This window comes from Syngnathus leptorhynchus, chromosome 6 (assembly GCF_054491065.1).
Source record: "Syngnathus leptorhynchus isolate UIUO chromosome 6, UIUO_Slep, whole genome shotgun sequence".
NCBI lineage: Eukaryota > Metazoa > Chordata > Actinopteri > Syngnathiformes > Syngnathidae > Syngnathus > Syngnathus leptorhynchus.
Window position 1 is genome coordinate 7,547,124 of NC_141200.1, and position 15,224 is coordinate 7,562,347.

The following is a 15,224-nucleotide window of genomic DNA, read 5'->3' on the forward strand; positions in this document are numbered from 1 at the left end:
CGAATGTGGCGCCCCCCGCCGCCGATGAATAAGAGAGCGCGGCGGCGTGTCAACCTGCGGGTGCCTCCTCAGTGCTCGCTGCTGGAAAGCCTTATTCTAATCTGATCAGAGCGACAACAGACTCCACCGACAGGACAGGTAGCGCCGGAGCTCCTCCTTCTCTCTCTCTCTCTCTCTCTCTCTCTCTCTCTCTCTCTCTCTCTCTCTCTCTCTCTCTCTCTCTCTCTCTCTCTCTCTCTCTCTCTCTCTCTCTCTCTCTCTCTCTCTCTCTCTCTCTTAGTGGATGTACACTATGGGTTGGATCTATCTATCTATCTATCTATCTATCTATCTATCTATCTATCTATCTATCTATCTATCTATCTATCTATCTATCTATCTATCTATCTATCTATCTATCTATCCATCCCTCCCTCCTTCCCTCCCTCCCTCCCTCCATCCATCCATCCATCCATCCATCCATCCATCCATCCATCCATCCATCTATCTATCTATCTATCTATCTATCTATCTATCTATCTATCTATCTGATCGATCGATCGATCGATCGATATCCATCCATCTGTCATGTTCCACAGTGAGCTGGAGCCTATCCCAGCTGACTTTTGAAAGAATGCACAGTGAAGTTATTGCCAGCCAGTCACAGGGCACGTACTGAATCAACAAATAAGCAATCACACTCATATTTACACCTAAGGAAAATTTCACATCTTCAATTTAATTAACACGGCTGTTTTGGGATTGTGGGTGGAAACTGGAGTACCCAAAGACAACCCACGCAAGCACAGGGATAACATGCTCAGTCAGCTCAGAAACTGTCAGGCAGATGTGCTAATCACTAAACTCAGTGCCACATTAGGATAACATTTTTTGGGATTTTGAACTGAAAGTGTCACGATCTGGTTTTGTCGATTTAGTTTTGATTCGATTTAGTTTTGTTTCTTATTCGGTCCCACTTTTGCTTCCGATGTCTCTCACACATATGTGATACATATTACACCAACCCGATATTTTCTCTGGGAACTTTTGAATTAGAAGAACAGCATTTCGATTGGGGAAAATTGAACGTGGTTGTGCGTGCGTGCGTATAATGCAGCCCTGGAGGTGGGAAGCGCGGCCACACAGGCAGGATGCTCAGGGACTCGGTTATCAATCGTTGCCTGGCAACCACGCACCATCTCCGGTGTCCTCTCACCCTCCTACTCCTCCTCTTTCTGTGTCCTCCTTCCCTCTTTTTTCTGCTTTGTCTCCCCTTTTTCCAAACACTGTTGCATTCATCTCAGCATCTCATCTGCTGAGATACCTTTTCAGGCACTCTTGGGTTTTTTTTCTCTTTTTTTTTCTCCGATTAGTTCACAGAGATGAGGATGGCGAAGGAAGGAATGGTCGCTTCTGGAGAGGGTTAGCGAGTGCAAGGGATACAATAGCAAAGGAAAAGTAAAGACAGGCTGCATCGGCAGATATTCATAACTTCTTTTTTCTCATTAACAAGAAAGAATATCACTATATCCTGAATAATAGGTGTCAGACTCATCCAAGCAACACCTTTTATGTCGAATACAAGGCTTTGACGATGCAAGTCCTAAAATTTGAAAGAACTGACGGACGTGATCATGATAATTACTTCACATCTCTACATGGGATTGATGCATTTAAAAGACACACGTTTGGCTGATTTTTTCAGAATTTTTCTGAATAACTTTTTACACCAGGTACTGCTTCAAAAAATGCTTGGCTCTCCAAGTAAATTTAAAATAATAAAAACTACAATGCAGTTGCCTTGTAAGATTGTGTTCTTCAAAAATAACATGTTACTAAAACAAAACAAGAAAAGAAAATGTTATATTGAAAGCCTTGTCCGCATTTATTCTTCTGTTGAAAAAAACAAAACATAAGTAAAGGCATTCATTTCAGTACCTCTGTACTGAAAAGTTAAATACAACTGAACTGCGATTACTTTGTGAGTCGTCACCTTATCTTAGTGGAGGGGTTTGCGTGTCCCACTGTCCTGGCTGACACCCGTCTACAGCATTGCGTGGACATCGGGGATGGTGGCTCTGCATTGCCAGACTGGGGTGGTGGTTCCCCTCTTTAAGAAGGGGGACCGGAGGGTGTGTTCCAACTAAATAGGAATCACACTCCTCAGCCTCCCTGGTAAGGTCTATTCAGGGGTACTGGAGAGGAGGGTCCATCGGAAGGTCGAATCTCGGATTCAGGAGGAGCAGTGTGGTTTTCGTCCTGGCCGTGGAACAGTGGACCAACTCTATACCTTCGGCAGGATCCTCGAGGGTGCATGGGAGTTTGCTCAACCACATGTGTTTCGTGGACTTGGAGAAGGCATTCGATCGTGTCCCTCGGGAAGTTCTGTAGAGGCTGCTACGGGAGTACGGGGTGCCGAACCAACTGATAAGGGCGGTTTGGTCCCTGTATCACCGATGCCAGTGTTTGATCCGCATTTCTGGCAGTAAGTCTAATTTGTTCCCAGTGAGGGTTGGACTCTGCCAAGGCTGCCCTTTGTCACCGATTCTGTTCCTAACATTTATGGACATAATTTCTAGGTGCAGCCGAGGCGTTGAGGGTGTCCGGTTTGGGAACCTCAGTATTGCATCTTTTCTTTCTGCACACGTGGTGCTGCTGGCTTCTTCAAGCCGTGATCTCCACTGGAGTGGTTCACAGCCGAGTGTGAAGCAGTAGGGATGAGAGTCAGCACCTCCAAATCTGAGTCCATGGTCCTCAGTCAGAAAAGGGTGGAATACCCTCTCTGGATCGGGGATGAGATCCTGCCCCAAGTGGAGGAGTTCAAGTATCTTGGGGTCTTGTTCACGAGCGAGGACAGGATAATTCAGCATAATTCACTGGAAGCTCGTGCAGCCTGGGTTCCTGAGGTACGTACTTATTACTCATAAAGTAATGCTGCCCTCTAAAGGCCATACATTGACCATACAACACCTTTGGTGTTGGAACAAGTAAATATAAATTGTTTAAATGGATATACCATGCTGTACGGAAGAGGATTGTCCCTAAACATTTAATATTTATAATACTAAATATTTATAATATTAAATATTCAGAATGTCTTTAGATCAAAGGAAAACTACTTTTTTACAATAATAATAATAATCTTATTATAAAATGTATTTTGCCTGAAACCTGCACACTGCAGATTTATTGGAGGTTGCATAAGTCACTAGTGCTTTGAGACATAATTGATAATTCATGCATGAAAGAATAGACCAAATGCCACTCTGCATTTGTAATATAGTCTCTTCCTAATATTTATTCTGTCTGACTCGTGGAGGGGTTTATTTTTTTTACAGCACAATTTGCATAATGTCTAAACACATCCTGTGTACAACCACATAACCATTACATTATTATTATTTTTGGGTTGGAAAAACAAGACCATTTTACAAGCATATTTCTTTACAGTCAGCATACAGATCAATTTATACATAATGTGCCGGACCGAACATGCAACATCCACGACATGAAGACATTTTTCCCTCTCATCTTTGTTGTACAACTATAGACACGCATTAATTACTGTACATTTAATTTATATCTCTTTTCGCACCCCCTCGCATGCTCATATTTGGACAAAATAAACATTCACTCTGTAGAAAATAAATACTTTATGTACACTGTCAAATTCACATTCACGCAGATGGATGATTGGACGATCAACAGGCAACTGGACAAACGGTGAAGAAGAGTCGAACTGGGAAACAGTCATTAAGAGAGAATTTTGCATGGAAACAAAGCTTTCACTTGCTTTAAAGTAGACTGCTGTTCGCGTTGGGACGGTCAGATTGTGCATTGCCATTTTGTGGAACTCCCCCATCTATTTCTCTCTCTTTCTCCATATATATTTTTTGTTATTCTTTCAAATCTGCTACATAGACATAAATAAATACACGCCACGTTAAACATTCTACTGCCACGTTTTCAATTCATTCCAGTGCAGAAACATTACAACACATGAATGAGGAAAACCATAAAGTGCACAAGCTTCCACGCCTATAAATAGAATCAAATCCATTTCAAAATAAAATACTTTCCGTCCTTCTTTTTTGTTTTAGACCTTATTTTTCAACAGACAGACATATAATTACAAAAAAATAAAATGTTGCATAGAAGTACCTCAAAAGAAGCAAAAAAAAATGGCACGATACCACAAAAATCCTCCATTTTCTTTTTCTTATTGTAATATATTTTCAAGTTGTTGTTTTTTTGCTGTTGAAGTGACATCTTATTCTTAGCCTCTTCATATTTAGTGATATGCACATTGACGCTTTTTGTGTTTTATGACTTTTTTTTTTTTTCAATATGGTCACGACACTATACAGGGTTGACCTGCACTGTAATTAAGTGCCCACGGTGTGTTTTTTAGTCAGAGGCAGTGAAGTAGGCTGGTTCACCATGTTGCACCGGGAGTATCACATACGCACACACACATAAACAGAGGAACCTTGACCGGGAGGGAGGTGTTGATACGAGATAAACGAACACTAGTCATCCTCGAGTGTCGGCACAATCCCCGCGGTACTGCATTATGTGCAAAAGGCTGACTGCATGTGACCATTGTCGTGGGCCACTCGTAAACGTCTTGAGGGCAAGTATGGGGACCCTACGGCAACCTGTCACGTATCATAAGAACATTTCTTTGATCCTTCAGCAATATTTCTTTTTGTAGTAGTGGTAAGCACTTCTGCTTTACAGTTGAGAGGGCCTAGCTTCAGCACTACAGCTTCTTAGCACATTACAAAATTGTAAATGTTAGGTTCATCTAAGAATAAGTCGCTACAGTATCAATCGAGGTGAAAGTTAGTGCTTGTTTGTCTATCTGTGTCTTGTGATCAATCCAAGGTGTCCTTCCGCACACAAAGTCAGCTCGGATAGCCTCCAGCTCACCCAAACAAATGAGGACACAAGATATTGAGAATTGATGTGTTTGCCTAGCTGAGTGATTGAGTGGTGACCAATCCAGGGTCAGCCAGGATATGGTCAAGTCTACATGGAACCTTATTGAGGACAAGCTCAATGGGAAATAGTTTTTGTTTACCTATTTGTTCTCTATGATTGAACTGGTGACCAATCCTGGGTCAAAGTCAAATTGACTAGACTTCCTGCCTGCAACCCAAATGGGGATAAGCGATTAAAAATGGATGTGAACAAATCGATGGTGACTTGACTTGTCAATTAGCTGTTGAAAACCAAGACCGAATCAGCATTTTCGGATTTGAGTCAGAACAAATCAGAGCATATTAGCGGGATCCAAATTCAAAGGCTGCATTTTCATCCGCAATTTTGGCTCCATGACGTCACTTCCAGCGCCGGCACATGGTTTCCAAATTCTAGAACGACAATTAGCATTCTGGGTCTTTCGACGCGTGCAATACTTTCCAAGATTATCAACAGGCAAATGCTATTATTTAACATATCTGTCTGCATCATACTGTGTATACATGTATTTATATTCTCTGTATAATATCTCTCCAATCCACAAACCATTCCAACATTTCTGCTATGAGGATAACACAAGTCCAAGTCGATGCTGGCAGTTGATAGCATGTCAAACCTCCTGAATGGATGTCAATGAATATAATGTTTTTTCTTTATGAAATGATGGTGATGATTCTGATTATGATTGCATTATCTGCTCAGAGGTTGCTGGGCGCCGAGCTGACGAGCAGCTTGTGCCAGCTAACCACCCTCTTCCTCATATCCACCTTGTCCAACCAGATGTAGGCCTCCCCAATCAGAGTCTTCTTCACAAACTTGCCTCCGTTGGAGACCAGGAAAAGCTGTAAAGGCAGAACAATGAAGCTGCTCCGTGTTTTGCACAACTGTCATGCTTGTCAGAACACAGAACCATAAAACCATAACAAGACTGCAGCGTGTACTTTTTTTTTTTTCTTTTTTTTTTAGGCGTACCTGTATAGAGTGTCCCGTGGGGTTAAGTGGGAAGCGGAAGGTCTCGTTAAAAGAAGGCTCCCGGTCGTGACGGCAAACCCTGGTCTTTTTCTTGATGATCCTCTTCTGAGTGGCCACGTTGACCACGTACAGCTTCACGTACAGGTCTGATGGAGCACAGGGGCGAAAGTAGACAAAAAATTCTTTTCAGATTCGGCTTGCCAAATTATTTAAAATGTCATCAAAAATTGTGCTTACAAATAAATAAGTTGAAATATAATGCTTTGAAAATATTATTTCACATGGGTATCTTCAGAAGACAAAATACAATGTTTAGATTAAGCTCAAAATTTCCAAAATCCCTGTGGAACTTCCCGTGGATATTTATTGGAATATTTTCAGGAATGAACCTCTCTTTGGAGTTACACTTTGATATCCACATGTAAAAACACAGTTGCAGTTCACCCCCACCTGGGAGGTGGTCGGGACTTTTGAACTTGTGAGTGATGTTTCTGCACTGCAGGACTTCCAGGACCAACTGGTCGCCGTCTGTCTTCACCTCTTTCTTCAGGGCCACCTTGATCTCACCCATCACTTGAGTTTTCCCACCTACAAAAAAGGCTCATGGTTAAAAAAAAAAAAAGAAAGGCCAGCTAGAACGGCTGAACTTTATATAGGAAGCACTTTAAATGGTGGCTGCCGCATGATGACTGAGTTTCAATGTGACTGATTAGCCACATTTACAGTTACAAGGGGGTGTGCACAATTATGCAATCACATTACCTCGAGTGTTTCTCCTTACTTCCTCTCTAAAAATATTTTTTTTCAATTGGGTTGTCAAGGTTATAGGTCATATTAACTGAGGAAAAAGCTATGAAACTATTATCTTCGTTCCATTTTTATATCACAAAAATCTGGCATTTCAATAAGTTGCGGACTCTTTTTATCGTTACTGAGTGGCCAGCAGGTGGTGACATATACTGCAAATATGAGAAATCTAACATTGTGGTCCCTTGACAGTCCAACCCACCTCAAAACACAATTGAGACATGGTTTACATTTCATTGTAAAAAGTATTTCATATTTCAAGAGAATGTAAAGAAATGAACTGTTTATATAAGGTACAATTAAGACGCAAGTCACACACCCAAGCTGTTGTATACGTGTGTGTTGATGTGTGCCTTAAAGGGGCGTGGCCTAGCGAGTCTTAGGTGTTGCAATGAGGTGGTTAGTTCAGTAGTTGTGTGTGTTTCATGCGCGTTGTGTTTTTGTTTTCTATTTGTGTTTTCAACTGTTTGTACCAAGAGTTTATTTCTGGTTTTGAGTAACTTGAACTCAAATGAAAACTATCCAAAATATCATCAGTCTATATATCAGTTGTACAAACTACAATATTTGGAGGACATCTACATACTTTGGCTTTAGCACAAAAACTGTGAAGGTTTGCTGGTGAATATCAAAAGGTCAGGTTACCAAAAAGTGTGAGAATCAGCAAATTTATGAATATGCTACATTCACTGTCCTCTAGTTCTCAATGTAAGCCGCTTGCCTTCATTCTCAGGAGTTCCAATGTGGTTTTTGTCCGTTCCGTTGGGAATTGTCGTACCACTGCGACAACAAGGACAAACAACATTAGCATTGGCACTGTCAGTCACAGTCGAGTTTTAAATGTTGGTTTAATGTATTCTCTCACATGCGGGGGACTTGAAATATGGCACTGTCCACTCCGGTCCCTCCACCCTCACCTCCATCCAGACCACCCCCATAGGCATCGCTCACCAGACTTGGGGCAGACAGCACCACTGGCCCTGAGACGTCGCCTAGCCGGTGCCCTGGTCCTGTCATAGAGAGAAAGAGAGAGAAGAAAAAGCGAGAGAGTGTTTTTTTAATATATATATTTTACATATTTATATGTGCGTGTGTGTGTGTGTGAGTATATAACTCCTACTTTATCATTATTATTTTAGTACGACTTAGTAGGCTTTTATTAGACATCTGTTGCACCATATTATTTCCTTATACCATATACTGTAGTATTAATGCTACTAGCAGTATATTCTATAGTCACTATATTATAGTTTATACTATAGACTGACTATAGACTCTTTAGTCTCTATTTTAATACTGATAAGTCAGCAGTTGTTTTATTGACTCTTCCGTGACTGTGGATGGACCTAATATTCTGGCAAAGTTGTTCCACCCATACCAACAAGTGCCCATATTTGGAATAAAATCAGTGACTTAGTAATTATAATCAAAACAAAATCAATTGATACAAAGAATATATTGTTAAGGGAATACAGTACATACATGTTTACAGTTGAGGAAACATTTCTTACAATATTTATTTATATCATGTCTGTTATTCACATATTTACAATCTTATACTAAGGTTTAAATCATTTTAGTATCTTTTTGGATAATGATATTGATTATTGTTCCTGTATGTTGCCTCACCTTCCCTTTTTCTCTGCGCTCATTGGTGGATGAGGCTCGCAATGATGCTGTTTCCTGCTTTGAGCGCCATATGTTGAGGGCAGAGGGAGTAAAAAGGGTTGGGGTCCGGGGAGGAGTAGCAGGTAGGGGGGGGGATTCTGTGTGCCATATGTGGGCGTGTATGTGCATTTGTGTGTGTTGCCATTTGCTTGTGGTGCATTCACATGGCAAACGCATGCAAAGACACACACAAAGAGCGGCAGTAGAAAAGCCAGGGGAGCTGCAAAGTCATGCTTTTATACTTTAGAACACATAATAGAAATCTATTGTTATTATTATGATTATATTTTGTCCATTTTGCTAACTTCAGGGACTACCATCCCGCATTGGTTTCAGGGATTTAGAAAAACCAGATGCTTGGGATTGGCACATGCACACTAAGTTTTTATATTTGAAGGTTGGTGATTTATAACATAAGTTAGAGGCTTTATTTGTTTGAGTTAAATTCAGGAAAACAAGCATATTCATTTGTTTTAGGAACAGGACTTTTACATTGTTCAGTATTCGATATAATAACGGTGGAAAGGTTCCTAATAAAAGGAAAGAAAATACATGAAACTCAGGAATGCGATATCGCAAACGCGCAAGGGTTCACTGGAAGTAAATTCAAAAAGTGAAACTGTTTAAGTTGCGGTTTTAGTGTTAGCTACATGCACAAGTGGGGAGCGGGAAAAATAGGGGAGAAGTGTGTCAAAGGATGTGCATCAAGGGAAGGGAAGGGATTTACTTGGTTGCAGGCGGGACTGTTGCACGGCAGCCTCGGCGGCAGCGATGGCTATCCCTGCATCCTCCAGGTGGGCCTGGGTGACACTGCTCTTGCTTTGGCTCCGCGACGGCCCGTGCGAACGGAGCTGGCCATCCGAGGAAGACTTGGAGCTGCTTGGGCTGCTGTGAGATTTTTCCAAGGACAACATCTGCGAATCTGTTGTGACGATAGTGTGGATTTATTGTGTTAGCATCCATTTTTTTAGTCATTGTTACCTTGCAGGAGGGACGCTAGACAGCATTCACTTAGCATTTATTCTGTCAAGGCTTTCTACAAATAAACAATCATGCTGGGCAGCTGTGAAAGATGATGAATGAAACTGAACTGTCCTTGGTGAGTGTATACACGTCAATTGGAACCTAAACGTCCCCTGCTCTTGCATAGGCGAGCAGATGTAGACAATCCCAATTGTAGGTCTCAGTGTTTTTAAAGTGGACGAGCGGCCCATTACGCTTGGTCACCTGTTATAAGCCAAGTGTTTTCCTCACCTTTCGAAGGATCAGGGAAGATTCCATGGCTTCTGCTCTTGATTACAGAGTTAACGGGTGAATCGTAGTTCCCTTCTCCCTTCTCTGGCCCTTGTCCCATACCGTGCCCAGGCCCCGTGCCAGACCCTGACAGGTGACCTTGGGCACCGTGCCCCTGCCCGGTTCCAGACCCGGGCGGCCCCTGAACCCCGTGGTGGGCTCTGCTGTGCTCAATGCTCTCGCTCTGTTCCTTGAGTGGAAACCAGCGGGGTGTGTTATCCAGCTGAGTCGTGTTGGACAAGTCGATCAAAACCTGAGTTCAAACGCAAACATTGCAGAATAAGCCCCGTCAAGATTTACTGGGTTTGTTTGAAGACAAAGGCTTTGACTCACTTCTCCCAGAAAGTCATTAGATGAGGATCTGTCGTAGTCCCACACTGTCACCTCCAGGGTCTTTTTCTTAAGCTAGATTGAAGAGGAGAATTGGAAGAGAATAAACTCATGTGGGACTGTCATGGGTACAATTCAGAATAACCTCTCACATACATGAATGAAATGCTGTGATGTATAAGAGGAAATGAATTTCACAAGTGTGAGGGGCGTTTCAGAAGTTAGTGTGGAAGAAAAATAGCATTTATCTGTGTGATCGTTTCGCGAGTATGTCTGAAAGCGTTTCAGTCGCGTCAGAGAATGTTTCACTCCTGCGTATGAAAGCATTTTATTTGTGTGTGAGAGTATTTCAGAAGTGTGTGTTTCTTTGTAGTAAAATGAGTGATATAATTAAAAGTGGATGTGCACAAGCATTTGTGTGCGTTTTTATGGCTTTGAACGAAATAAATTTTTTGTGGGTGCTTAAATGTCATCCCAAACAACGCGACTAATGAAAATCAACATCTGCATGCGTGTGTTAATGAATTACAATGATTTTAAAGATGACTGCGTGCATTTGTGTGTGCTCATGCGTTGTTATAGTTTATTGGAACATGGATCTGAAAACACTCACAATGCTGGGACCAAATTGTTTGTGAGGACCAAAGTACCGATTGAGTAAAATAAATATGCGTGCATGCGTGAACATGTACCTGTTCCAGATGGATGTTCTTGTATATGACGGTCTGGTTCCATTCCGGGTTTATGGTCTTCTGGGCATATTTTGTCCTTCTCTTGTTGTCCACACTGCAGCATTGCGGCAACACACAAAACACTTGATCACCATTTGGCCATCTTGGTAGTAGACTGAATTATATTCCATTCACATGAACGTAAAGGAATAGATGCTTGTCAATATGACTGTTTGAAAATCATGGTTTGAAAGAGATGAAATAATAAATGCTTCCATTGATTCTTGTACAAAAAAGGCACGGGAGATTTGAAGGTGAGAGGCATGTGGAAGAAGCAGAAATCATGGTACAATTTGTCTTAACATTACTACTACACCGATCAGACCCACAAAGAACAAAAAGGATGAGTAACACATCACAGAATTTGGAGGAAGGGTGGAAAAAAAAAAAAAAACACTAACTGAAAGCAAAGATCAGCGCCACACTACCTTGCATTCTGGACAACCATTACTTGGCTGAGGGAGTCCAGAAGAGGAAGAGGAGGGCGGATTGTCACAAATAAGAAAAACAAAAAAAAACAAAAAAAACAAAAAACAGAAAACAAAACAGTCAGAGAAGCCCAACGAGCTCAAAGAAAAGTCATTCAAAGGATAGTGAAACGGACCGATATACTCTCTCCAAGGTTACATACAAACAGACACAGGGTTTTACATCTTGGAAATGCATGACTAAGCATCAACACTTCAACGCAATTGGCCGATGGAAAAATCAAAAGTGTTCTTCTAGTATGTGCTATGTCAGACAACAACGTTGGACATACACATGGAGAGGAACGAGCCCTACTGCGTACAAACATGTCTTTAATACTGTTAGGGAGACTAATGGCTCTATTGATCCCTGGGCTACTTTCCTGCTCTCCCGAAGAGAGCAGTCAGAGCAGCAACAACAACAAAAACAGCAGGGGAAACAACCATTTTAAAACTGCTGAATTTGCAAGTTTGCTGACTTGTAAGGAATGAAACTGTTTCTATATGTTGCACTGTATTCCATAGAGACATGACTGCTCGCTCGCAGACGCTTACCCTCTCCCAGGCAGCAGGTAGACTTTGACGAAAGGGTCCGAGTAGCCGTCGTGGTCCCTCGGCGCCAGATTTCTGGCCTGGAGCACGTGAACAATTAGGTTCCCCACATTCCTGTCGTAGTTGATCTGCAGCTGAGTTGGGAGACGGATCGTTACTGTTGGTGTACGGCCAAGAGATGAGACCGAAATTCCATTGGTCTATTTGCTTTTAAAGTATCATTAAGGAAAAAGTGTTTGTTATCTTCTAGGTTGTTGAAAGTATTTTGCCTTAAATCCATTGCAGTAGCTCAAAATAAACAGATGTAAAATTAAAGTACATAAAGTCTAAACCATTTCAACACTGGCTTTATCCCAGTGTCCTCAAATAGCTTTGTCCTCTATGAGTTTCTTTCCTCTGCAAGCTTTGTTTGGTGCTCATTTTGCTCCAGTCTGTACAGAGAATCCTTCCCACCTCCAAACTTTTGCCAATCTGTGCAACCATTTAATACACCACTACGGTAGTTAATCTTTGCTCAATCTGGCAATGTGAGAGGTGCGCTTAATTTTACGCCAAGCCGGGCAGACGCCATTGAAGCTCTTACGACTACTATTACTCACTGTTGGTGCAATGTGTTTTATACCTGAATTTCTCCGGTAATGGGATGAGACATCCTTATCATGTCTGTTGGCTGAAAAAGAGAGAACAGAAAGACATAATTTGAATTCGTTGATCGATAAAAAAAACAAAAACACATTTATTCCATGATGATATTAATATATAATCCATTCCAGCCCCCGCATCCCCACTCATATACTACCGTTCAATAGTTTGGGGTCACTTAGAAATGTCCCTATTTTTAAAATAAATTCACTATTTTTCAATGAGGATAACATTCAACTAATCAGGATTACTCAACCAATTACAGCACATGTTAAATGAGAGTCAGAACAGACCTCCGACTATTTAAAGTGCCTCTCATTAACTCCAAACGTAGTTCAGACGTTTTAGTTATCACATTCATGGTGGTAATTATTTCTATGAAATTTTAGGAATGATTTACCTTGGTTTCATTTACAAAGTGTCTTAAAACCTGGCATTTGAATAGGGGTGTGCCAACTTTTTATATCCACTGTAAATCTTTGTGAGGACTGAATTGCAAACAAAACAAGTGATGTAAATCAATGTGTGTGTGTGTGTGTGTGTGTGTGTGTGCGTGCGTGCGTGCGTGCGTGCGTGCGTGCGTGCGTGCGTGCGAGCATGCATGCGACCTTGCACACCTCCATTGCATATACTTGTCGGATCATAATTGGCCTGTCATTGTCTGATGTAAAGCATAATAGAATTTGACCTTCCTCCCTGGGGAAGGCCTCCCCTTGGACGCGTTATGTGATGTCACGCTAATGGAATGAAAATGGCAGAGGTGAACAAGGATGGTGCTGAGGCATGTAACAGGCAGCCCTACGGTCGGAACAGGACACAGGGGCACGGAGGGAGAGTTATCATTTCATATCATAATTTTGATACTAGTATTTTGTTTGTATTATATAACACTGAGTAGCAGGCTCCAGCACCCCCTGGAACCATAAACAGGCTAGACGGTGTTGAAAATGGATGGATAGTATTGCATAATAAATAAATATAATAATATAATTTATTTCATCTTCCACTCGAGTACCTTGTGTCGCTGTTTCTTATTTATGGCAGGTGACGCAGGCTGGCCGGGGCTGGGCACCCCGCTGGATGTGGCTGACCCAGGGCCGGAATGCAGCAGAGCCGATCGCTCCAGTGCCGAGAGTACGCCCAGACCGGCAGGTCCTTCAAGACCCGTGCCCATCGCACCCGGCGCCTGCTGCTGTGAAACCTTGTGCAGCTCAGCGGCCAGCTGCTTGGGATCTACGCCGGGAGAACGCTGGCCTCCTAATGAAACAAGCAACTGTGTAGTCACATTGTGATAGTGTAATACACATGCATGAAAATCCATTGTACATACCAGCCTTAAGCTGGACGTGGTGCTCCAGAACTTGTGGGTGCTCGGGATCGGACAGCATGTTAAGGTCGCTGTTTGAAATCGTACATTTGGGGACATTTGTAATATCAACCACTGCATTTTTGCAGCAATCAATAAGAGTGGTCAGATGATGAGGAGGTGAAGTGAGAACAGAAGGGTGAGGAGGGAAATAAAAACATGCAGAGATCAGCCGTATAGACCTTTTCACCATGACGTCACTATGGTTGCAAAATTCGGGGAATTTTACAAATTGAACACCTCATGGGAATTAACAAGAATAGATTAGAAATTAAAAAAAATGAAGGTTGGCTTTCAATAGGGGATTCGAATGGGAAACCTGAGTTATGCTTAAATATGATACATTTACAATAAATCACTCTCAGTTTCAAATTGTTTCTTATTAATTCCCATGGAAGGTTTGAATGTCCAAAATCCCCCTAATTGTTATTTCTAACTCATAAATTCTCATGGACTCCTAATTTACCAGAAATATTCCAACCCATTGGACCTTATAGGTAGGGTAACTCAGAGTTACAAACTCAGATGGCACCACCAGTAAACAAACCCCTTACATCTCATCTGGTCAAGGCAGTGGTTGAGAATCACTGTATACGCCTTGCTCTCAGACATAGTTTAAATGTGTCATGTGTCAATTGAAAGTCCACTGGCCATATTATGAAAAGGTCAATCCAGCATGTCAAAGAGATTTCAGAGGGAGAGATAAACAAAACGGTGGCAGCTGTGACATACAGTCGTACGCAGAGCTCCGCCTCTGCACATGGCTGCCCCACAATGCCTTGCACTTCCTCGTAGGTCTTTCCTGTCAGCTGCACACCATTCCACTCCAGCACCTGCATGCCTGTAATGGCGTCGTAGGAGGGGAAAAAATGAGATATGGATAAGATTATTTAAGGTTTTGGATTGTCTGTCCTCATGACAGCTTTGGTCATTATTGTGGGTTGTGTTGCCTTTAAAAGTGACATTTCCCAAACTGGAAAACACTTTTTCCACTGCAGCTGATCTTGTGTTGAACAGATGCCATGTTCAAGAAATGTTTGATAAATAAAACATTTTCTTCACAATTGGAAGATGCAATGACATCACGTATCAGTACTTGGCATTGGTATGTACATACTAAAATGTGAGAAATCGTACTATGTGTACATTTTTTTAATGAGTGCATCAATTCACACTGGTAGTTGATTTGCACAATGAACAAAGACCACAGCAGTGCAAACTGAAGCTATTTGCTGAAAAATTGTACTGAATGACTTCTCGCTTACAAGTACTAAATCAACGACAAGTAGCTGAAATTATTCTGTCTTTTTTCCAAAAATGTCACTATGTAGCCTCCCACGTGATTCATTTTGTCCTCCACCTCCTCCTTCCCAGCCTATTTGGGTTTACACCTGCAGGCATGTTCTGCCGTGCCGCGCTCTGCGTCGTCCCCAT

At 41.9% G+C, this 15,224-nt stretch overlaps 1 protein-coding gene across 2 annotated transcripts in view; it reads right to left on the reverse strand.

The window, feature by feature from the left end:
- Positions 1-3,295: 3,295 nt before the first annotated feature.
- pclob (piccolo presynaptic cytomatrix protein b) overlaps positions 3,296-15,224 on the reverse strand; it is a 43,721-nt gene continuing 31,792 nt past the window's right edge. For both annotated transcript variants that reach the window (XM_085914905.1, XM_085914904.1), the window contains 15 exons: positions 14,523-14,631; positions 13,755-13,822; positions 13,440-13,681; positions 12,405-12,452; positions 11,786-11,916; positions 11,192-11,218; positions 10,725-10,818; positions 10,036-10,107; positions 9,664-9,955; positions 9,137-9,331; positions 7,607-7,751; positions 7,463-7,521; positions 6,385-6,522; positions 5,935-6,080; positions 3,296-5,804 (listed from right to left, as the gene is read on the reverse strand). In XM_085914905.1, coding sequence (XP_085771031.1) covers positions 5,661-5,804; positions 5,935-6,080; positions 6,385-6,522; positions 7,463-7,521; positions 7,607-7,751; positions 9,137-9,331; positions 9,664-9,955; positions 10,036-10,107; positions 10,725-10,818; positions 11,192-11,218; positions 11,786-11,916; positions 12,405-12,452; positions 13,440-13,681; positions 13,755-13,822; positions 14,523-14,631 — 1,910 coding nt within the window. In that variant the 3' untranslated portion in view covers positions 3,296-5,660. The remainder of the gene's footprint in view (positions 5,805-5,934; positions 6,081-6,384; positions 6,523-7,462; positions 7,522-7,606; positions 7,752-9,136; positions 9,332-9,663; positions 9,956-10,035; positions 10,108-10,724; positions 10,819-11,191; positions 11,219-11,785; positions 11,917-12,404; positions 12,453-13,439; positions 13,682-13,754; positions 13,823-14,522; positions 14,632-15,224) is intronic.